The sequence below is a fragment of the Salvelinus fontinalis genome, chromosome 14 (genome assembly GCF_029448725.1).
Source record: "Salvelinus fontinalis isolate EN_2023a chromosome 14, ASM2944872v1, whole genome shotgun sequence".
NCBI classification, from domain to species: domain Eukaryota; kingdom Metazoa; phylum Chordata; class Actinopteri; order Salmoniformes; family Salmonidae; genus Salvelinus; species Salvelinus fontinalis.
The window spans coordinates 30543219-30566694 of record NC_074678.1 but is presented as its reverse complement, the minus strand read 5'-3'; the positions used below and the strand labels follow the sequence as shown (position 1 = coordinate 30566694).

At 44.0% G+C, this 23476-nt stretch overlaps 1 protein-coding gene across 1 annotated transcript in view; it reads left to right on the top strand.

The window, feature by feature from the left end:
• The window catches only part of LOC129810604 (ephrin type-B receptor 1-like), a 235345-nt gene that overhangs the window by 153624 nt on the left and 58245 nt on the right, over window positions 1–23476 (top strand). The window contains exons 6-7 of the mRNA XM_055861287.1: window positions 4413–4748; window positions 21570–21694. Coding sequence (XP_055717262.1) covers window positions 4413–4748; window positions 21570–21694 — 461 coding nt within the window. The remainder of the gene's footprint in view (window positions 1–4412; window positions 4749–21569; window positions 21695–23476) is intronic.

The following is a 23476-nucleotide window of genomic DNA, read 5'->3' as shown; positions in this document are numbered from 1 at the left end:
GAGAGTGACAGCCGTTACAGGCGCTCTTTGGGTGCCAGGCTGCCCAGCACTGCGCACTCCTGCCACCATCATATCGCACACCTGCTTCCCTCGTCACGCGCATCAGCAAATTATTGGACTCACCTGGACTCAATCACCTGTTTTATTACCTCCCCTATATTTGTTAGTTCCCCAGCTCTGTTCCCCGCTGCTGTATTAATGTTCGTATGTCGTTATGTTACCCGGTGCTGACATTGTTCCTGTCCTGTTTAATGTCTGTGCTATATTAAAATGTTGACTCTTCGTACCTGCTTCTCATCTGCAGTGTCAGTCCTTACACATGGTCATCTCTAACCCAGAATCACCACTCAGTCTCATGAAATATGCAGGTTGCATACCGACACACACCCTCTTTCCTTTGCTTTCACACACAGACATAGACAGCTACAAAAGGTTGTCATGAAAACATAAAAATAAGCTGTTGCTCGGATTGGAATTGAAATGGCCTCTCATGGGTTTTTCCTTGAAAGGCATGGTTGAATGTTAAAGCCGCCTTGGCATCTTTAGAGCAGACAGTTTCAGATTGCTGCGCCCCTTGGGTTTTGATATAGCACATGGCAGAAGCACTGAGTACTGTAGTCTAGAATAGATTGACATGCAAAAACCAATTTGTCTCTGAGACATACACATTAAAACCTCCTTCGGCTGTTCTTTGTTAGGACGTCAAGTCACAGACTCCTGTTTAAATTCAGGGGCCAACACTAATGGTATACTACCGTAATTACTAGCTGCAAGTAACTACCAGAATAATGGAAACACTAGAGTAAATGAGGGATACAAAGTATATTGAAAGCAGGTGCTTCCACACAGGTGTCTTTCCGGAGTTAAGTAAGCAATTAACATCCCATCATGCTCAGGGTCATGTATAAAAAAGGCCATTATTTTGGTTATCATTCTTATGCTCCCATAGGATGACAATGCCCCAATCCGCAGGGCACGAGTGGTCACTGAATAGTTTGATGAGCATGAAAACTATGTGCCACCAGATCTCAACACAATTGGAAACTTATGGGAGATTCTGGAGTGGTGCCTGAGATGACATTTTCCACCACCATCAACAAAACACCAAATAATGGAATTTCTTGTGGAAGAATGCTGTCGCATCCCTCCAATTGAATTCCAGACACTTGTATCATCTATGCCAAGGTGCATTGAAGCTGTTCTGGTTCATGGTGGCCCATTGCCCGATTAAGACACTTTATCTTGTTGTTTCCTTTTATTTTGGCAGTTACCTGTAGATACTATAACAAAACTTAAACAAATGTCCCTGTGAAATAACTTTTCATTGAATCATGTAATTCCCTTTCCTGAACACTAAAGGGCAGTTTTGTCATGGGCCTCTCCACAGGGTGTCAGGAATGCCTGATACAGATCACAGTCTGGCCTGTTATTTCCCTCTGGGCACATTCCAGAGTGGCAAAAGCGGAGGAGAGAAAAAGAACTGGTCTGACTGAGGAAGAAGTGATGTGGATGTGAGGCCTAGCTGTGTAAACAGAGGTGTGATTGTTAGCATGTGGAGTTGCGTGCCGACAGACTTCCAGGTGGAGTCTTGGTGTGCTGTTGGGTTTAGCCTTTAGCTCTTGGTCTTGCTGGGGTTGTCTTTCATGTGATGGGCCTATCTAGGTACTGTAGAATAGTTTGGACAGTCAATGCACAAGATTATTTTTTTGTACTTATTTTTTTGCTCATTGTTTGCTCACAGAAATGAATACAAACTTTTGAGGCTTTTGATGAATCTACGGAGACTTCTTGTATGGACGGAATTATGGTTTCTCCATATGTGAACTGTTATTGGAACTAAGTTACAGTATGTAAATATGTATTAAGGAGAAAAAAGTTCATTATACACTTTTAATTGCATGTTAGCTACAGAATGTTAGCTAACACTTTGGCTTTTTCACTCTGAGGCCTCCTTCTAGTTTTGTGCAGAAGGCTGGTTATCCATCAAAGGCTAGCCAATGGCAAAACGATTACCCACCTGTCACGTCCCTGAGGGCAGGGGGACAAGGTGCAGTTTCAATTACTCTCAAGTTCATTAGAGTGTCTGCTAAATTACTAAAATGTACATGTAATTAGCATGGATCTACAGACCAGTCTGTGGGTCTGGGTGTCGATGACTCAGCTTGGTGTATGGTGGCCCTGTGCCACTGAGCCAAATCAACCTTGACTCCTGCAGCTGATGGACAATGGGGGGAGATAGGCAGAGAATGGTAACTAACGCTGTGGACAAATTAGATCCTCTCACAAATGAAAGAGGGAAGGCGAGAGTGGCCATAATGGCAGGTAAAATTAGCTTTTAAGTGGTGATCACATCAGTCTTCTCAACCCCTCCATAGTTTTCTTTCAAAGCTGAGAAGCAGGTCAAAGACATTGGGCCCTATTAAGCGCAGACAGGCTTTTGACAAAGGACCAGTGACCCTGTGTTGTGTGAACCGAGTCATCCCAGCTAAAAGAGTCTCAAATTAGAGATGGCCACACATGGCAATCAACACCTACTTACAGTCATATCAAGATACTTCCACATCTACATAATTACATGTATGAACAAACAGTAAGCAATGTATGCTCATACATTGCCGTGTTCACAAGAGATCTCTACATATGGCCCTGGTTCACTCTGATGTTGTTGTGTACAAGATCTCTTGAATCTTGCTCATCTTCCCTCCCTTGGCTAGTCTACTGCTGGCTACTGTAGAGTTGCTGTGTAGAGCCTGGCCACTCTTCTCCCCAGCAGCTGACAATTAGGCTACTGGAGGAGTCCTCAGACTCACACTGCTGGTTTTGCCCCTCACAGCGAGAGAGAGAGTGTGAAGAGGTGGATCAGAAAGAGAGACTAATATAAAAGAGGGAATATTGACCAATCAGATCACAGCTGTGACTTAGGGAGAGGAAAAGTAGAGAAGAGAAAGCGAAACAGAAAACTCAGGCTGCTAAGGCACTGTGTGTACAGTACATTTATTATTTTATTTAACCTTTCTTTAACTAGGCAAGTCAGTTAAGAACAAATTCTTATTTACAATGACGGCTTAGGAACAGTGGACTACCTGCCTTGTTCAGGGGCAGAACGACAGATTTTTACCTTGTCAGCTCAGGGATTCAATCTTGCAACCTTTCAGTTACTAGTCCAACGCTCTAACCACTAGGCTACCTGCCGCCCCGTGGGCAAGTGCTACCAGAAAGGCATATGTTCAATTGGTCAGCCAACCCTATCATCTGTCACCTCTTGATTCACTGGTCGAATGGTCTTCTGAAGATTGGAGCACCACAGTGATTGTTGGACCTTTGTGAACACGCACAATTGATTATTGTGAAGGTAATCTTGCAAGTTTTGAGAAGCATACAGCCACTATAGGGAAATATGTGCATAGAAACATGAATGGCAAATAAAATCTATTATCGCCACAAAATATTGACTCAAACACAGAGAGAGAAACGGTGCACAACAAAACCAAAAGTCCCTGGCAGGGATCCCAGTACCAGATGAAAGGTAAATGTGAAATGTAGGGAAAACTATTTTAGTGGAGGAGAGATAGAGACCAGTATGTGTGAATGTGGGTGAGCAGGATGAGATTGTGTATGAGGTTGGTTGAAGGGGGTGATTGAGCGGTGTAATTTCTGCTCCTATGATGTGCTCTGTCATGTTAATGGTATTGTTGCAACACGTGCACATCAAAAACACATGGGCTAAATGGCAGCTGCATGACGTGTAATAACCATCAGTAGGGAATCATTTCAGCTAAATGCAGAGCCATACATAGATACATACTACAAACTGTATCCCTGACTAAATGTAATGCACATGATGTATTTGCCAACATTACAGATGACTAGTAAAACAGTGGGAGTTACATTATGTATGTGTTTGTGTACATCTTCTGACTGAAATGAGCAGGTGGGACTGAAATGAGCAGGTGGGACTGAAATGAGCAGGTGGAACTGAAATGAGTAGGTGGCATCAGTGCTATAAGGTGATTCCTCACAAACTCGATTTTCAAGACATTTAATCCATAGAAGGGTCATTTTGAGGAATGATTGTTGCCATGCATTTGACATTTGTATCTTAAAGCATAATTGAGAAATAATGAATTGAAGTTGTAATATTTGTGACATTTTGGCCTCCAGGCTTCCTTTAAGACTCCAAAGGACCCTTAATGGTATTTTTTGTTGTTCTTTTTTCATGAGGAATCACCCTAAACATTTACATCTGAATTATAATTTTTGTTGATCACTATGGTTGATCCTAATACCTCTTTCACATCAGAGTGAAGTGTTTTGTTGCAGTGTCATATTACATTTTTTTTCAGGTTGTGGAAACAGTATTACATATTGTTCAGTATATTAATGTCTGCATTGCATTCCCTATCCTTTTAAAGGTGTCCCCTCTGGTCCCAGGAATGTAATCTCCATCGTCAATGAGACCTCGGTAATCCTGGAGTGGCACCCGCCTAGGGAGACTGGCGCCCGCGATGACGTCACCTACAACATCGTGTGCAGGAAGTGCCGTGCGGATCGGCCATTGTGCTCCCACTGTGATGACAACGTGGAGTATGTGCCCAGGCAGCAGGGCCTGACTGAGACCAGGGTGTTCATCAGTAACCTGTGGGCCCACACCCCCTACGCCTTTGAGATACACGCTATCAATGGAGTCACCAACAAGAGCCCCTACCCTGCCCAGCACGTGTCCATCAACATCACTACCAACCAGGCTGGTCAGTGGCAGTGTACAGCACCATGCTTTGTGTCTCACAACATGCTTTAAAATACATGTTAATGTACAGGCATTCACAACAAGTACATTTCAGTGGTACACGTTTCAAGGTAACTGCAACAAAAAGGTCTGAGGCAGTCTAATGGTCTACAGTCAAGCTTTAGCCCTATACTGTATCAATCGATTTTCTCTGTCCTTTAATAAGATGGATGCTATTGATAGCCGTCTTGTATTCTTGACTGAAAGCATTCCTCAGTCATCAACAGAATGAGTCAACAGACTCAACACAATCCTGTACATTGCTATTGATCGGCAGCAATTAAATCCCAAGGTTACATTCTTGTGATTTTTTTTCATGTTCCTATTTGTCAATAAGTGAAGCTGTTTCACCTGTTGCTGTTAGGTGCGTTTCTATTGAACAGCCTCCCTTGGCAACCATTATAGAGTTTTGTTCTGGAAATCAATGCCTTAAGGCTTATATTTATCGTCTAAATGATGAATGCTATTGCACAACAACACATCAGCGCGACTGGCATTTCTTGTTATTTAAACCGGAGACATTCTAGAACATTCTAGAACCAAAGGCAAGGATTTTGATATTTTGTCAAGACTTCACTTCGGCTGTTTTGGATTTTTCATGACATTTTCAATATTCAAGCATCACAGATTGGTTTATTACTTGTATGTCTCTCACAATACAGGCAACACCATTCAGGAGGTAGAATTCAATGTAAGTCATACAATGTATCTTTCTATCGCTTTCTTTTGGTATTGAAAAATCATATGGACTTGATAATTGATAATAAGTCCTTCCACTTTTAAATATGGCGTGAATCAGCCGTTTCAGAATCTATCAAACTTCTGTAGGTTGGTGTAATGAGGTGTAATACATGAAGGAGACATTGTTTCATTGGGAAGCCATTCTAGTACTCAGTGGTCCTGTCATACGGTATACCCATGGGTAACACCAGGCCAGCCAACGACGCCTCTCCCTCCAGACATAGGACTCGTTGTTAGGAAGACTTGAAAAAGTCTTCTTGAAAAGGATTATAATCATGACTCTCTTCAGTGCTCCACTGTGAATGTTCTTGGAGGAACATAAAGATTGTATCTTACGCTGCTATATTGCTTTCAATTAAATGGAACTATGGTTACTGAGCTAACACCGTGTTCAGTTGCATTCAACTATAACCATGTGTTGAAGCAAACAACGGGCTATAGAGAACACCTGGAGTCTACAGTGCCTTCAGAAAGTATTCATACGCCTTGACCATTTACACATTTTGTTGTGTTACAGCCTGAATTTAAAATGAATTAAATTGAGATATCTTGTCACTGGCCTAAACACAATACCCCATAATGTCATGGGGGAATTATGTTAATAGACATTTTTACATATGAATTAAAAATGAAAAGCTGTAATGTCTTGAGTCAATTCAACCCCTTTGTGATGGTGAAGTTAATTCAAATCAAATTGTATTAGTCAATGCAAATAGTCCAGGTAGGCATTTGATTAAGTGTTCAGCAGTCTTACGGCTTTGGGGTAGAAGCTGTTAAGGACCCTTTTGGTCCCAGACTTGGCGCTCCAGTAGCGCTTGCTGTGCGGTACTGAGAGAACAGTCTATGACTTGAGTGGCTCTAGTCTTTGACAATGTTTAGGGCTTTCCTCTGACACCACCTGGCATAGAGGTCCTGGATGGCAGGAAGCCCTCTGTAGTGCCTTGCGGTCGGATGAAGAGCAGTCGGATGCCGAGCAGTTGCCATACCAAGCGGCGATGCAACCGGTCAGGATGCTCTCGATAGTGCAGCTGTAGAACTTTTTGAGGATCTGAGGTCTCATACCAAATATTTTCAGCCTCCTGAGGGGAAATAGGCATTGTCGTGCACTCTTCATGACTGTCTTGGTGTGTTTGGATCATGATAGGTCCTTAGTGATGTGACACCAAGGAACTTCAAGCTCTCAATCCGCTCCACTACAGCCCTGTCGATGTCAATGGGGGCGTGCTTGGCCCGCCTTTTCCTGTAGTCCACAATCAGCTCCTTTGTCTTGCTCACATTGAGGTCAGGTCTCTCTATAGGTGGTCTCATCGTTTGTGATCAGGCATACCACCGCTGTGTCGTCGGCAAACTTAATGATGGAGTTGTAGTCATGTGTGTCCACGCAGTCATGGGTGAACAGGGAGTACAGGAGGGTCAGCATGGCAGATGTGTTGTTGCCTAGCCTCACCACCTGGGGACAGCCTGTAAGGAAGTCCAAGATCCAGTTGCAGTGGGAGGTGTTCAGTCCAAGGGCCCTTAGCTTAGTGATGAGCTTGGAGGGCACTATGGTGTTGAATGCTGAACTGTAGTCAATGAACAGCATTCTCACGTAGGTGTTCCTTTTGTCCAGGTAGGAAAGGGCAGTGTGGAGGGCAATAGACGTTGCGTCACCTGTGGATCTGTTGGGGCGGTATGTGATTTGGAGTTGGTCCAGGGTTTCTGGGATGATGGTGTTGATGTGAGACATCACCAGCCTTTCAAAGCATTTAATGGCTACAGACGTGAGTGCTGCAGGGCGATAGTCATTTAGGCAGGTTACCTTGGCGTTGAGCACAGGGACTATGGTGGTCTGCTTGAAACATATACAGTTGAAGTTGGAAGTTTACATACACTTAGGTTGGAGTCATTAAAACTTGTTTTTCAACCACTCGACAAATGTCTTGTTAACAAACTATAGTTTTGGCAAGTCGGTTAGGACATCTACTTTGTGCATGACACAGTAATTTTTCCAACAATTGTTTACAGACAGATTATTTCACTTATAATTCATCGTATCACAATTCCAGTGTGTCAGAACTTTAGATACACTAAGTTGACTGTGGCTTTAAACAGCTTGGAATATTCCAGAAAATGATGTCATGGTTTTAGAAGCTTTTGATAGGGTAATTGACATCATTTGAGTTAATTGGAGGTGTACCTGTGGATGTATTTCAAGGCCTACCTTCAAACTCAGTACCTCTGTTTGACATCATGGGAAAACCAAAATAAATCAGCCAATACCTCAGAAAAAAAATTGTAGACCTCCACAAGTCTGGTTTACCCTTGGGAGCAATTTCCAAACGCCTGAAGGTACCACGTTCATCTGTACAAACAATGGTACCCAAGTATAAACACCATGGGACCACGCAGCCGTCATAGCACTCAGGAAAGAGACGCATTCTGTCTCCTCGAGATGAACGTACTTTGGTGCGAAAAGTGCAAATCAATCCCAGAAAAACAGCAAAGGACCTTGTGAAGATGTTGGAGGAAAGAGGTACAAAAGTATCTATATCCACAGTAAAACGAGTCCTATATCAACATAACCTGAAAGGCTGCTCAGCAAGGGAGAAGCCACTGCTCCAAAACCTCCATAAAAAAGCCAGACTATGGTTTGCAACTGCACATGGGGACAAAGATCGTACTTTTTAGAGAAATGTCCTCTGGTCTGATGAAACAAAAATAGAACTGTTTGGCCATATTGATCATCATTATGTTTGGAGGAAAAAGGGGGAGGCTTGCAAGTCGAAGAACACCATCCCAACTGTGAAGCACAGGGGTGGCAGCATCATGTTGTGGGGGTGCTTTGCTGCAGGAGGGACTGATGCACTTCACAAAATAGATGGCATCACGAGGCAGGAAAATTATGTGGATATATTGAAGCAACATCTTAAGACATCAGTCAGGAAGTTAAAGCTTGGTCGCAAATGGGTCTTCCAAATGGACAATGACCCCAAGCATACTTCCACAGTTGTGGCAAAATTGCTTAAGGACTACAAAGTCACGGTTTTGGAGTGGCCATCACAAAGCCCTGACCTCAATCCTATAGAACATTTGTGGGCAGAACTGAAAAAGCGTGTGCGAGCAAGGAGGCCTGCAAACCTGACTCAGTTACACCAGCTCTGTCAGGAGGAATGGGCCAACACAACTTATTGTGGGAAGCGTGTGGAAGGCTACCTGAAACGTTTGACCCAAGTTAAACAATTTAAAGTCAATGCTAGCAAATACTAATTGAGTGTATGTAAACTTCTGACCCACTGGGGATGTGATGAAAGAAATAAAAGCTGAAAGAAATAATTATCTCTACTATTATTTTGACATTTCACATTCTTAAAATAAAGTGGTGCTCCTAACTGACCTAAGACAGGGAATTTATACTAGGATTAAATGTCCGGAATTGTGAAAAACTAGTTTAAATGTATTTGGCTAAGGTGTATGTAAACTTCCGACTTCAACTGTAGGCATTACAGACTGGGTCAGGGAGAAGTTGAGAATGTCAGTAAAGACACTTGCCAGCTGGTTAGAGCATGCCCTGAGTACACATCCTGGTAATCCATCTGGCTCTGTGGCCTTGTGAATGTTAACCTGTTTAAAGGTCTTACTCACATCGGCTACGGGGAGCGTGATCACACAGTCGTCCGGAACAGCTGTTTCTCTCATGCATGGTTCAGTGTTGCTTGCCTCGAAGCGAGCATAGACTGCATTTAGCGTGTCTGGTAGGCTCGCATTACTGGGCAGCTCACGGCTGGATTTCCCTTTGTGATCCATGATAGTTTGCAAGCCCTGCCACATCCAAGAAGCATCACAGCCGTTGTAGTAGGATTCAATTTTAGTCCTGTATTGACGCTTTGCCTATTTGATGATTTTTCAGAGTGTATAGCTGGATTTCTTATTAGCGTCCGGATTAGTGTCCCGCTCCTTGAAAGCGGCGGCTCTAGCCTTTAGCTCAGTGCGGATGTTGCCTGTAATCCATGGCTTCTTGTCGGGATATGTACGTACGATCACTGTGGGTACGATGTCGTAGAGGCACTTATTAATGAAGCCGGTGACTGACGTGATATTCTCCTCAATGCCATCGGCTGAGTCCCGGAACATATTCCAGTGTGTGCTAGCCAGGCAGTCCTGTAGCTAAGGATCCACTTCATCGGACCACTTCTGTATTGAGTGCATCACTGGTACTTCCTGTTTGAGTTTTTGCTTGTAAGCAGGAATCAGGACAATATAGTTATGGTCAGATTTGCCAAATGGAGGGCTTTGTACGCAACGCTGTGTGTGGAGTAAAGGTGATCTATAGTTTTTTCCCCTCTAGTTGCAGATGTGACATGTTGGTAAAAATGAGGTAAAACAGATTTCAGTTTTCCTGCATTAAAGTCCCTGGCCACTAGGAGCGCCGCCTCTGGATGAGCATTTTCTTGTTAACTTATGGCCTTATACAGCTTGTTGGGTGCCGCCTTAGTGCCAGGATCGATTTGTGGTGGTAAATAGATATCTACGAAGAATATAGATAAACGCTCTTGATAAATAGTGTGGTCTACAGCTTATCTTGAGGTACTCTATCTCAGGCGAGCAAAACCTCAAGACTTCATTAATATTAGAGATTGTGCACCAGCTGTTGTTGACAAAGAAACATACACCACCCCCCTGATCTTACTGGAGGCTGCTGTTCATTCTTTCTGATGCATGGAAAACCCAGCTAACTGTATATTATCCATGTCCTTGTTCTGCCACCACTCAATGAAATATAGGAAATTACAGTTTTTAATGTCCAGTTGATAGGATAGTCTTGAACGGAGCTCATCCAGTTTATTCTCCAGTGATTGCACGTTTGCCAGTAGAACGGAGGGTAAAGGTGGACTATCCACTTGCTGATGCAGTCCCACCATGCATCTGGATCTTCGACCTCTGTAACAACGTCTCCTCTTCATACGAATGACGGGATATTGGACCTGGTCCGGGAGGAGCAGTACTGTATATCCTTCGCGTCCAACTCATTAAATAAAAAATACTCGTCCAGTTCGAGGTGAGTAATCGCTGTTCTGATGTCCTGCAGCTCTTTTCGGTCATAAGAAACGATGGAAGAAACATTATGTACAATTGTTTTTACAAATAAAGCGCCTAAAAAACACACAAATTAGCAGAATTGGTCAGGAACCTGTAAAAGAAGGAAGCTTGTACAAAATCAAAAATATTCCAAAACATGCATCTTGTTTGCAATAAGGCACTAAAGTAAAACTGCAAAAAATGTGACAAAGTAATTAACTCTATGTCCTGAATACAAAGCGTTATGTTTGAGGCAAATCCAACACAACATATCACTGAGTACCACTCTTCATATTTTCAAGCATGGTGGTGGCTGCTTGTCATCGGAAAGTACTAGAGAGTTATTTAGGATAAAACGAAACGGAACAGAGCTAAGTACAGGAAGGAATCCTAGAGGAAACCCTGGTTCAGTTTGCTTTCCACCAGACACTGGGAGACAAATTCACCTTTCAGCAGGACAAAAACCTAAAATGCAAGGTCAAATATATACAAGTTGCTTACCAAGACAACATTGAATATTCCCGGGTGGCCTAGTAACAGTTTTGACTTAAATCATCTTGAAAATATATGGCAAAACTTGAAAATGGCTGTCCTACAATGGTTAACAACCAACTAACAGATTTTTTTCAAGAATAATGTGCCAACATTATAGTATCCAGGTATGAAAAGCTCTTAGAGACTCAGATGTAATCGCTGCCAAATGTGATTCTATTGACTCAGGGGTGTGAATACTTATGTAAATTAGATATTTCATTTTCAATAAATGAGCAAAAATGTCAAATATGTTTTCACTTTATCATTATGGGGTATTATGTGTAGATCGGTGAGAAAGAAAATCTATTTATCCATTTTGAATTCAGGCTGTAACACAACACAACAACAATGTACAATAAGTTAAGGGGAATGAATACTTTCTGAACATTGGCTTGTAGAAACAGGATTCAAGTAGACAGATTTAATGCCTGGCCAAAATGGAACGTTCTGTCGTTTGATAGCTTCACATTAGAGCAATGCGGGGGAAATGAGAACGTAAATGGCCTTTATTACCTAGTAGAGTTAATAGACCCCATCATATTGCTTGACAAGGTAAGTGTTCGACTTGACAGATGGATATAGATTAATAAAGAAATAAATAGATACACCAAATAGCCAATGCCATTGTCTTTTGTAAAAACGGCTGCAGTTGTAATGCGTAAGTAGCTTTTAATTTCACTTCAGAAAAGTGGTCAGAGCCATTGTGTTGTTGCCAGGTAATTGGGCCATTTCAGCTGTCCCTGAGAAGGAGTTTATGTCATGGCTCTGTAGGGAAAAATCTGTCATGTTAAGAATAAAAGAAGGAGTTGAGAGGCAATGGAGGAAATGGGATTTTTAGCTAGTTACCTTAAAGCTAGAATCCTTAGTTGCTACATCCATTGTTGGATGTAAATATTTATGATATAAACCCATTGATTCTTGAAGAATATAACTTATAAATGCCTCATGAGCTTAGTTCAACTGCCGTACCCCATCAGAACCGAAAATATAAGGTAGTTTTACTACAAAGTGTAAACATCTTAAGTGTAAACAAACACTGTATATCCTTTCTCCAGCCCCATCCCGTAACTTTTTAGCGAAACAGAGGCAGGGACCGCGGGGGGAACGCTTTGTTACTTTTTCAATTAAGGATTCTAGCTGAATGAGTTGGCTAGATCAGGGTTATTAAACCAGGGGTCTGTGGACCTCTAGCACTACTGCTGGGGGTCAGCAAAAAAATTTAATACTTGATAAGACAATACGTGGATTTTTTGATGGGGGTCCCTGGGTCACCGGTTTGCCTGGGAGGTGGCAAGAAAAGGTTGGAAGACCCCTGGGCTATATTGAAAGGGTAATGGTGTGAGTGTACACCACTGTCCTTTTGACAGAGTCACATGGGATGGGAGGTTGGTTCAAATAGTGCCCCCCCGATAGTTCAGAGTAAAGGAAATCTCTGTTGAGGAGAGAGTTAGTTGTGGTTCAGTGAAGGGGCCATTAGACCTTATTCAGGCTGGAGTGACAGAGCTGACAGGAACCCTGATTGATGCACCGCTCTGTAACTCCTCTCCTCTCAGGCACAGTGGTGTGTATTTGTCACGCCCTGGCCTTAGTATTCTTTGTTTTCTTTATTATTTTAGTTAGGTCAGGGTGTGACATGGGGAATGTTTATGTTTTGTTGGTTTTGGGTGTTTCTATGGTAAAGGGGTTATGGGGTGTAGTATATGGGTTTGTGTTGAGTTCAGATGTCTAGCGTTGTCTATGTATGTTTAGTTATCTAGGAGAGTCTATGGTTACCTGAATGAGTTCCCAATTAGAGACAGCTGATTTCGGTTGTCTCTGATTGGGAGCCTTATTTAGGGTAGCCATAGGCTCTCATTGGTTGTGAGTAATTGTCTATGTCAGAACGTTTGTAGCCTGTGTGTGTGCACGACGTTTATTAGCTTCACGATCGTTTGTTGTTTTGTTAGTTTGTATTAAGTGTTTCGTGTTTATTTTTCGTCGTCTTTAAAATAAAAGAAGATGGCTTATTTTCCAAATGCTGCGTTTTGGTCCGTCAATCCGCCACACGATCGTGACAGTATTCTCATGCATACTCGATTTACCACCAACCAAAGACCAGCTTACTTATTAGAACCTTTCAGTTAAATGTAAAATATGATATTACACATTTTACCATTGCCTTTTACGGTTTATGCATTCTCAACTGTAGTCTGAGAAAGTCTTTAGGAGAGTGGGTCAGAGGTGCAGATTGAATGACATGAAATGAATCAGCTAATATGGGCAACATATTAACATGTACACTCTGAGGTCTGCCTACTCTTCCAGAACTGTGGCAGAGTAACTGACACTAGTGGATGATAGAAGCTCACAGAGAACAGTGCCAAACCCTCTACTCTGGCAAGACTCTGGGGCTCCACACTCAAACCCCAAACTCTTCTCATGCTGGCATGGAGGTGGTGTGGCGGGCACTGGCGCCCAGTGGAGGCTTCTCTCCAGCCCATGACAGTGTGTGCTCAGGGGAATGGTTTTTACACACACTCCCATCAGGGAAATGTAAAACATGTCTACTGTTCCATGGGTAGTAGGATATGTCTGGCCAGAAGTTGTCATAGCTCTTTCAAAAACAGTACTAATCATTGAACAGCTTCAGACCCTTATTCATAAACACTGCTTGCTACAGTAGTAAAACTGCATTTACATTTCTCATGGAATGTATTTTCCTGCCGTTTTGAATCTGTGAAGATTCAGAATCAGTACATCAGCCAGTCCCATCCTCCATGTCACCAGTATTTTGCAGAGTCATAGGGGTCTGTCCTTTCTTACCACAGCTCATTCACCCATGACACCGTTAGCAGCATACCACCCTGCATCCCACTGCTGGCTTGCCTCTGAAGCTTAGCAGGGTTGGTCCTGGTCAGTCTCTGAATGGGAGATCCGATGCTGCTGGAAGTGGTGTTGGCGGGCCTGTAGGAAGAATTCTTTCTTCTGGTCTAAAAAAATATCACAATGCTCCAGGGCAGTGATTGGGGACATTGCGCTTGTAGTGGGCTGTCTTTCGGATGGGACGTTAAACGGGTATCCTGACTCTCTGTGGTCACTAAAAGATCCCATGGCACTTATCATAAGAGTAGGGGTGTTAACCCCGGTGTCCTGGCTAAATTCCGAATTTGGCCCTCATACCATCATGGCCACCTATTCATCCCCAGCTTTCAATTGGCTCATTCATTCCCCCTCCTCTCCCCTGTAACTATTCTCCAGGTCGTTGCTGTAAATTAAAATGTGTTCTCAGTCAATTTACCTTGTAAAATAAGGGTAATTAAAAAATAAATAAGATGAGACAGGAAAGGCTTGCAGTGACTGTATTCTTTGGAACCGTATACACATGAGTAAACACCTCAAGAAAATACAGAATAACATCAAGGTACAAGTGTAACTACAGTAGCCACTGGCAGTTAGCTATGTGTAATATCTTAACACAGAAAGCCTTTCTCTTGTGTTTTGGTCAATTTGTCTCCTGTGCCCTATAAGGACATTTGGAAATTGCATCTGAACCAACATCTGGTAAATAAGAAAACAAGAAACAGATGGAAATATTGCACTAGGCGAGATAACAGGCTATCTGTCTCTGTGTGAGGGATCCCTGATGCTCCACTCTTCCTCTGTCTGAGTAGAGGCATTATCTAGAGCTATAAAACATTCACACAGAGCGAGAGAGCGAGCGAGAACAAGCGAGAGAGAGGGACAGACAGAGCAATGCATACAGAAAGAAAAGGCAGAGAAAGAATGAGAAAATATTTTTTGTAGTATGGGACGTTAAACGTTATACTTTTATTTCATGTAGTTTGAATCCAAATTGGTAAAGGAAACAGGGTCATCATCAACGTTACATTAAACGTTGGCTGTAATGAGACTTTCCTAATGATGAAGACTATCTGACAAAAAGGTAACATTGCTTTATCTGATATATGTGAAGAATCACTGTACTTTTCCTCCAACAAGCTCTGCCTTATTCTTGTGGGAAACAGTGTTGGAATATGGAGATCCTGCTTCGTCCTTTAGGTCTCCTGTGGGACATTCTTACCTTGTGCGGAATGCGGGTGTTCGGGAGATTGGAACTCTGACAGTTTTACCACCCTTATCTTGCTTGTTCAAATCCTCCTCTACATGTTTCTCTCCTTGTAAATCCACACACATCTTGGAGACATAAAAAGAGCAACACGCTGAGGCAAGCCTTTTGAGAGCTCTGCTAGTTTACTTCAGCCAATAAAAATTGATCGGTTACAGGAAGCCCAATATTTCAAAAATTATGATGAAGACATCAATGTCAGTGTAGTAACTTAGCATCGGCCTCACTCAGTGTCATTGTTTATGGAGATTTTGGAGTACTTTTTTTATACGGGGCAACATCGTATTGATAGTTTCAGCATGACAATCAGAAAAATAACATGTATTGTCAATAATAGCAGCAAACTATTGAATTTCACAGCTTGCCAGTGGAGGTTGAGGCAGTCAACAGCAGTTGAAAGAGCACCAACCCAGACGCATGTCTTTTTATGTGAGGGATGCGTCACCACACTTAGTAGAGGAAATCATTTACATTTTACATTTACATTTAAGTCATTTAGCAGACGCTCTTATCCAGAGCGACTTACAAATTGGTGCATTCACCTTATGACATCCAGTGGAACAGCCACTTTACAATAGTGCATCTAGATCTTTTAAGGGGGGGGGGGGGGGGGGCAGAAGGATTGCTTTATCCTATCCTAGGTATTCCTTGAAGAGGTGGGGTTTCAGGTGTCTCCGGAAGGTGGTGATTGACTCCGCTGTCCTGGCATCGTGAGGGAGTTTGTTCCACCATTGGGGTGCCAGAGCAGCGAACAGTTTTGACTGGGCTGAGCGGGAACTGTACTTCCTCAGTGGTAGGGAGGCGAGCAGGCCAGAGGTGGATGAACGCAGTGCCCTTGTTTGGGTGTAGGGCCTGATCAGAGCCTGAAGGTACTGAGGTGCCGTTCCCCTCACAGCTCCGTAGGCAAGCACTATGGTCTTGTAGCGGATGCGAGCTTCAACTGGAAGCCAGTGGAGAGAGCGGAGGAGCGGGGTGACGTGAGAGAACTTGGGAAGGTTGAACACCAGCCGGGCTGCGGCGTTCTGGATGAGTTGTAGGGGTTTAATGGCACAGGCAGGGAGCCCAGCCAACAGCGAGTTGCAGTAATCCAGACGGGAGATGACAAGTGCCTGGATTAGGACCTGCGCCGCTTCCTGTGTGAGGCAGGGTCGTACTCTGCGGATGTTGTAGAGCATGAACCTACAGGAACGGGCCACCGCCTTGATGTTGGTGGAGAACGACAGGGTGTTGTCCAGGATCACGCCAAGGTTCTTAGCGATCTGGGAGGAGGACACAATGGAGTTGTCAACCGTGATGGCGAGATCATGGAACGGACAGTCCTTCCCCGGGAGGAAGAGCAGCTCCGTCTTGCCGAGGTTCAGCTTGAGGTGGTGATCCGTCATCCACACTGATATGTCTGCCAGACATGCAGAGATGCGATTCGCCACCTGGTCATCAGAAGGGGGAAAGGAGAAGATTAATTGTGTGTCGTCTGCATAGCAATGATAGGAGAGACCATGTGAGGTTATGACAGAGCCAAGTGACTTGGTGTATAGCGAGAATAGGAGAGGGCCTAGAACAGAGCCCTGGGGGACACCAGTGGTGAGAGCGCGTGGTGAGGAGACAGATTCTCGCCACGCCACCTGGTAGGAGCGACCTGTCAGGTAGGACGCAATCCAAGCGTGGGCCGCGCCGGAGATGCCCAACTCGGAGAGGGTGGAGAGGAGGATCTGATGGTTCACAGTATCGAAGGCAGCCGATAGGTCTAGAAGGATGAGAGCAGAGGAGAGAGAGTTAGCTTTAGCAGTGCGGAGCGCCTCCGTGATACAGAGAAGAGCAGTCTCAGTTGAGTGACTAGTCTTGAAACCTGACTGATTTGGATCAAGAAGGTCATTCTGAGAGAGATAGCAGGAGAGCTGGCCAAGGACGGCACGTTCAAGAGTTTTGGAGAGAAAAGAAAGAAGGGATACTGGTCTGTAGTTGTTGACATCGGAGGGATCGAGTGTAGGTTTTTTCAGAAGGGGTGCAACTCTCGCTCTCTTGAAGACGGAAGGGACGTAGCCAGCGGTCAAGGATGAGTTGATGAGCGAGGTGAGGTAAGGTAGAAGGTCTCCGGAAATGGTCTGGAGGAGAGAGGAGGGGATAGGGTCAAGCGGGCAGGTTGTTGGGCGGCCGGCCGTCACAAGACGCGAGATTTCATCTGGAGAGAGAGGGGAGAAAGAGGTCAAAGCACAGGGTTGGGCAGTGTGAGCAGAACCAGCGGTGTCGTTTGACTTAGCAAACGAGGATCGGATGTCGTCGACCTTCTTTTCAAAATGGTTGACGAAGTCGTCTGCAGAGAGGGAGGAGGGGGGGGGAGGGGGAGGAGGATTCAGGAGGGAGGAGAAGGTGGCAAAGAGCTTCCTAGGGTTAGAGGCAGATGCTTGGAATTTAGAGTGGTAGAAAGTGGCTTTAGCAGCAGAGACAGAAGAGGAAAATGTAGAGAGGAGGGAGTGAAAGGATGCCAGGTCCGCAGGGAGGCGAGTTTTCCTCCATTTCCGCTCGGCTGCCCGGAGCCCTGTTCTGTGAGCTCGCAATGAGTCGTCGAGCCACGGAGCGGGAGGGGAGGACCGAGCCGGCCTGGAGGATAGGGGACATAGAGAGTCAAAGGATGCAGAAAGGGAGGAGAGGAGGGTTGAGGAGGCAGAATCAGGAGATAGGTTGGAGAAGGTTTGGGCAGAGGGAAGAGATGATAGGATGGAAGAGGAGAGAGTAGCGGGGGAGAGAGAGCGGAGGTTGGGACGGCGCGATACCATCCGAGTAGGGGCAGTGTGGGAAGTGTTGGATGAGAGCGAGAGGGAAAAGGATACAAGGTAGTGGTCGGAGACTTGGAGGGGAGTTGCAATGAGGTTAGTGGAAGAACAGCATCTAGTAAAGATGAGGTCAAGCGTATTGCCAGCCTTGTGAGTAGGGGGGGAAGGTGAGAGGGTGAGGTCAAAAGAGGAGAGGAGTGGGAAGAAGGAGGCAGAGAGGAATGAGTCAAAGGTAGACATGGGGAGGTTAAAGTCACCCAGAACTGTGAGAGGTGAGCCGTCCTCAGGAAAGGAGCTTATCAAGGCATCAAGCTCATTGATGAACTCTCCAAGGGAACCTGGAGGGCGATAAATGATAAGGATGTTAAGCTTGAAAGGGCTGGTAACTGTGACAGCATGGAATTCAAAGGAGGCGATAGACAGATGGGTAAGGGGAGAAAGAGAGAATGACCACTTGGGAGAGATGAGGATCCCGGTGCCACCACCCCGCTGACCAGAAGGTCTCGGGGTGTGCGAGAACACGTGGGCAGACGAAGAGAGAGCAGTAGGAGTAGCAGTGTTATCTGTGGTGAGCCATGTTTCCGTCAGTGCCAGGAAGTCGAGGGACTGGAGGGAAGCATAGGCTGAGATGAGCTCTGCCTTGTTGGCCGCAGATCGGCAGTTCCAGAGGCCACCGGAGACCTGGAACTCCACGTGGGTCGTGCGGGCTGGGACCACCAGGTTAGGGTGGGCGCGGCCACGCGGTGTGAAGCGTTTGTATGGTCTGTGCAGAGAGGAGAGAACAGGGATAGACAGACACATGGTTGACAGGCTACAGAAGAGGCTACGCTAATGCAATGGAGATTAGAATGACAAGTGGGCTACACGTCTCGAATGTTCAGAAAGTTAAGCTTACGTTGCAAAAAAATAAAAATAAAATACAAGATCTTATTGACTAAAATGATATAGTACTGCTGGCTGGTGAAGTAGCCTGGCTAGCAGTGGCTACGTTGTTGAAAGTGAAGCTGGCTAGGTAACCTCGACAATTTCACTAAATTTCTCTAAACTACACAATTATCATGGATACAAGGACAGCAAAGACAACTAGCTAACACTACGCTAATCAAGTCGTCCCGTTGTAATGTAAGTTTCTACAGTGCTGCTATTCGGTAGAAGTTGGCTAGCTAGCAGTGTTGGCTAGGTAGGAGGACGGCAGCGCGGCAGGCGAAAAATAGCTGGCTAGCTAACCGATAATTACTCAAAGCTACACAATTATCTTAGATAAAAAGATAGCAAAGAAAACTATGTAGCTAGCTAACACTACACAAGTCAAGTCGTTCCGTTGTAATGTAATCGTTTCTACCGTGCTGCTAATCGGTGGCTAGCTGGCTAGTTAGCAGGGTTGACTACGTTACGTTACGTTACGTTAGGGCGAGAATACCTGGCTAGCGAACCTCAGCGAACCTTGATAACTACACAATTAACTACACAATTATCACCGATACAAAGACGGCTATGGAGCCAGCTAAGTAGCTAGCTAAGATCGAACAAATACAAATCAAAGATAGCAAAGACAACTGTGTAGTCAGCCAACACTACACTGATCAAGTCGTTCCGTTGTAATGCACTCGTTTCTACAATGCTGCTATTCGGTGGCAAGCTGGCTAGCTAGCAGTGTTGGCTACGTTGCGTTACGTTAGGGCGAAAATAGCTGGCTGGCGAACCTCAATAACTACACACTTATGTTTGATGCAAAGACGGCTATGTAGCTAGCTAAGATCAAACAAATCAAACCGTTGTACTGTAGTGAAAATGAAAATCAGACCGTTGTACTATAATGAAATGTAATGAAAAGTTTATACTACTATTCGGTAGTCGGTGGACGTTTGCTAGCTGCTGGGCAGATAAGTGTGGACTACGATAGACGACGGAATACGATAATTACGCAATTATCTTTTATACACAGACGGCTAAGTAGCTAGCTAAGAAGAAATTGCTAAGGTTAGACAAATTAAACCGTTGTACTATAATGAAATGTAATGAAATGTAATGAAAATGAAATGAAAAGTTATACTACCTGCAGAGCGAATGCAAATGCGACCGCTCGCTCCAAACCGGAAATGTCGCATGGCTTTTTGTAGAGTTTTTAAATATCCTCTTTGGGGCTGTAACTCAGACAGCCATAATTCTGAGCTGAGCATGAAGTCTAGTCTAGCGTGGCAGATTAATTTTTTTAGAGAACTAACAGTGTTTTTTCTTCCTTTCTGATTTGGCTCCTAATTCACTCAGCCTAGTGCCAGCCACAGTTAGAGAGGATGGGGAACACACACACACACACACACACGTTTGTTTTACTATCCTTGTGGGGACCAAACAATTGATTCCCATCCAAAATCCTATTTTACTTAACCCTACTCCTGAACCTAAACCTCAAACACTAATTGTAACCCTAAACCTAACCGCTAAAATAGCATTTTTCCTTGTGGGGACCGGCAAATGTAGTACTCACTCATTCACTCACTCACTCACTCACTCACTCACTCACTCACTCACTCACTTGTCAAAATAATAGGGTTTGGCCTGATTCGTTTACCCCTCACCATAAACCCCGTGGGCTCCAAAAATATATAACATTTGTTTTAGGCAAAAAAAAACTTAGCTAGAATTTCACTCACTAAAACATAGTACAAAAACCAAATCAGCAAATGAAATGAAATAAAAAAAGATTTGAATAGATTAAAAAGCCCTTTGAGGCAAGGAAAGCAGCACATTTGAAACAGTGTGAATGACAGGAAGTGCTGGGGGCCTGTAGACTGCTGCCTCACCGCTAGCCAGGCTCAGCGTATTGATAACGCGGCGCAAAGCTGGAGCAGTGGTGCGTGAAAGAGAGCCAGAAAGCCTCCTCTCGCTGACTGATGACTATCCCCTCCCCTCTTTTAGCCAGAGCAGCAGTGCACCGACAACCGCTTAACATGACCAACATCTCTCCCTGCTGCTGCTACAGTAAGGATGCTCAGTCACATAGAATTGCCGGGATGTAAGACATTCATACAAACAGATACACCATTAGGTACTATGGGGGTAATATCCTACCCTCCTCTCTCCATCCCTGGTCGAGGGCTTGCTGTCGTGCCCTCCACCCTCCCTGGGTTAAGATGATGGGTTGTTGGAGATGGTGGCCTGGGGGATTGTGGTGGTAGCAGAGAGAGAGGGAGGAAATTGAATGGGCTGAATGGGTTTAATTCATAAAACATGTTATGGGCATTTCAACTTTATTGCTGTCTGTAAGGGGAAAGGAGGGCTGCAAATCAAATGTGCTATAAAGTGAGCTCAGTTCGATGCCATAGAATTGTTGTAATAGAAATACTATGACCAAGGATACCTCAGTACTGCTTAACGGAGTGGTATGATGACATCATACGTGATTGAAAGCCATTCAATTAATTGGGACTCTTCAGTCAAGCATGTTTTTTCATACAGTTTCAGCACAGAAGGCCTTTATTTCATAACATTGATCAAACATGTAGGATGGTTGCAATACTAAAGAGTAAGGAAGCATCCATACAGTTGATCTTGCCCCATCTGTCTGTTCCCTTAGCTCCTTCCATGGTTCCCATCATGCACCAGGTCAGCTCCACCATGAAGAGCTTCACATTGTCATGGCCACAGCCTGAGCAGCCCAATGGAATCATCCTGGACTATGAACTGAGGTACTATGAAAAGGTAAGACAACATTTGAATAATTAATGTATGTAATAAGAACTCAAATACATGAGCAGATCATTATGTCCACCAGAGGCATCTCTTTTACGTTCAATGGAAAGACACCCAGAAGGTTGTCTCTATTCGGTGAATCTTCTGGACGGGTATTGGTCTACAAAGTTTGCTGGGAATATTAGCCGTTATGCCTTTATCCTCTCCCCCATGGGACTCAATATTCATGTGTTATTATACTTGACACGTTTACTCTAATTTTATTGTACCCTCTGATTTTTGAGTCATTCCCCTCGTTACCTTGGCGAGTGTGCATCTGAGAATGCCGTTGCAACCATGATAATTATCCATTAATTGCGTTTAACCGGCGTCTCCTTTGGATGAGCACAGAGCACAGGGTTGCTAGGATACTGGCGTGCTTGGACCTATTTTGTGTGAAAGGTGTCCTCTCAGTCTGGGTCTTTCGCCAACCCTGTCTGACCTGTGGCTCCTCCACACAGCCTTTTTTCCCCTGAGTAGAGGCAGCACACATAGCCTTTCAACTCTATATCATTAGGTAGTAAATATGCATCTTCCCCCATGCTTAGAGAGGGCTGCCCTGTGGTCTCGCTAACCTTATATCCACTCCATTGGCCTAACCTCCCTCTGTCTCTCTCAGCTTCCTCTATATCTCCCTACTTCCTCTTTCTCTCACTCTGTTTTACACTGTTTTGTCATTGTTGTTTCCATTTCCTTTTCATTGTCTCTCTGCCTGCTGCACCTCTACAGTCTTCTGTCCGTATCCTTCTCTGGCTCTCGTCTTTTCCTCTCTGATATAGTATGGTCATACCTATAGAGTTCATGGATACGATGTCACTTGTGGTTTCTATTGAAAATGCTGTGTTGACAGCACTGTACACTCATGAAGCCTGCATTTACTGTAATATTGTATATTATCCAACATAATGCTGTCAAATGTGCTCTTTCAGAGAGTTTGATCAAAACCCTCTCTGTCCTCTGATGACTTAGTTGTTTTCCTGTTCAATCAGTGAAAGGTTGTTATTAATGAGCACTTCATATGTCCAGTTCTGAGAGCACGAGAAGATGGCTAGCTGGCCTATTTAAACAGGCTAAGTTGCATTAAAGATATTGAGTGTTCTGTATGTCAAAGACAACTAGCAATTTTAGTATTTTTACTTTTAATGGACGGGATTGTTTTCATCCGTCTATGTCTATATTTGTGTGTCTGCCTCCATCCCTGGCAACTGGGATGGGAAACCTTTTTGTAGGCCTGCGGACAATCAGCAGGAACAATGCGAAAGTAATTCTGCTTTGAAAGTTGATACATTTGTAACCTCACTTTTGAGAAAATGGCCCTTGAATTTTTTGGTACCTACTGGAGAGCTCTTCTTTGTCTACACCCATTCAGCATCGTTCACACTTTTTAAAGCTTGAGCGCCAACCATCTCTTTAAGGATTCACATGTACTAAACAACCAAAGATTTCAAGACCAAAGGCTGTGAATTTACAAACTACTTCTATCGACAGTTGTCGCATTGACATCATAAACATTCTATTGAAATAGTTACTTGCAAAAGACAATAGTTACTTGTCTTTTGTTTAGACATGTAGCTAGCTAGCTAAACAATGAACCATAATCCTAACTCATAATGTTACTACCCTGCATGAACCTGCAGGTAGCTAACCAACCAGGTTCAATGTTAGCTAGCTAGCATTAGCTAGCTAGCTAACAGTACACATTCTGACAAACTAGAAACATGTAATATCTGAAAATGTTGCTAGCTAGACTCT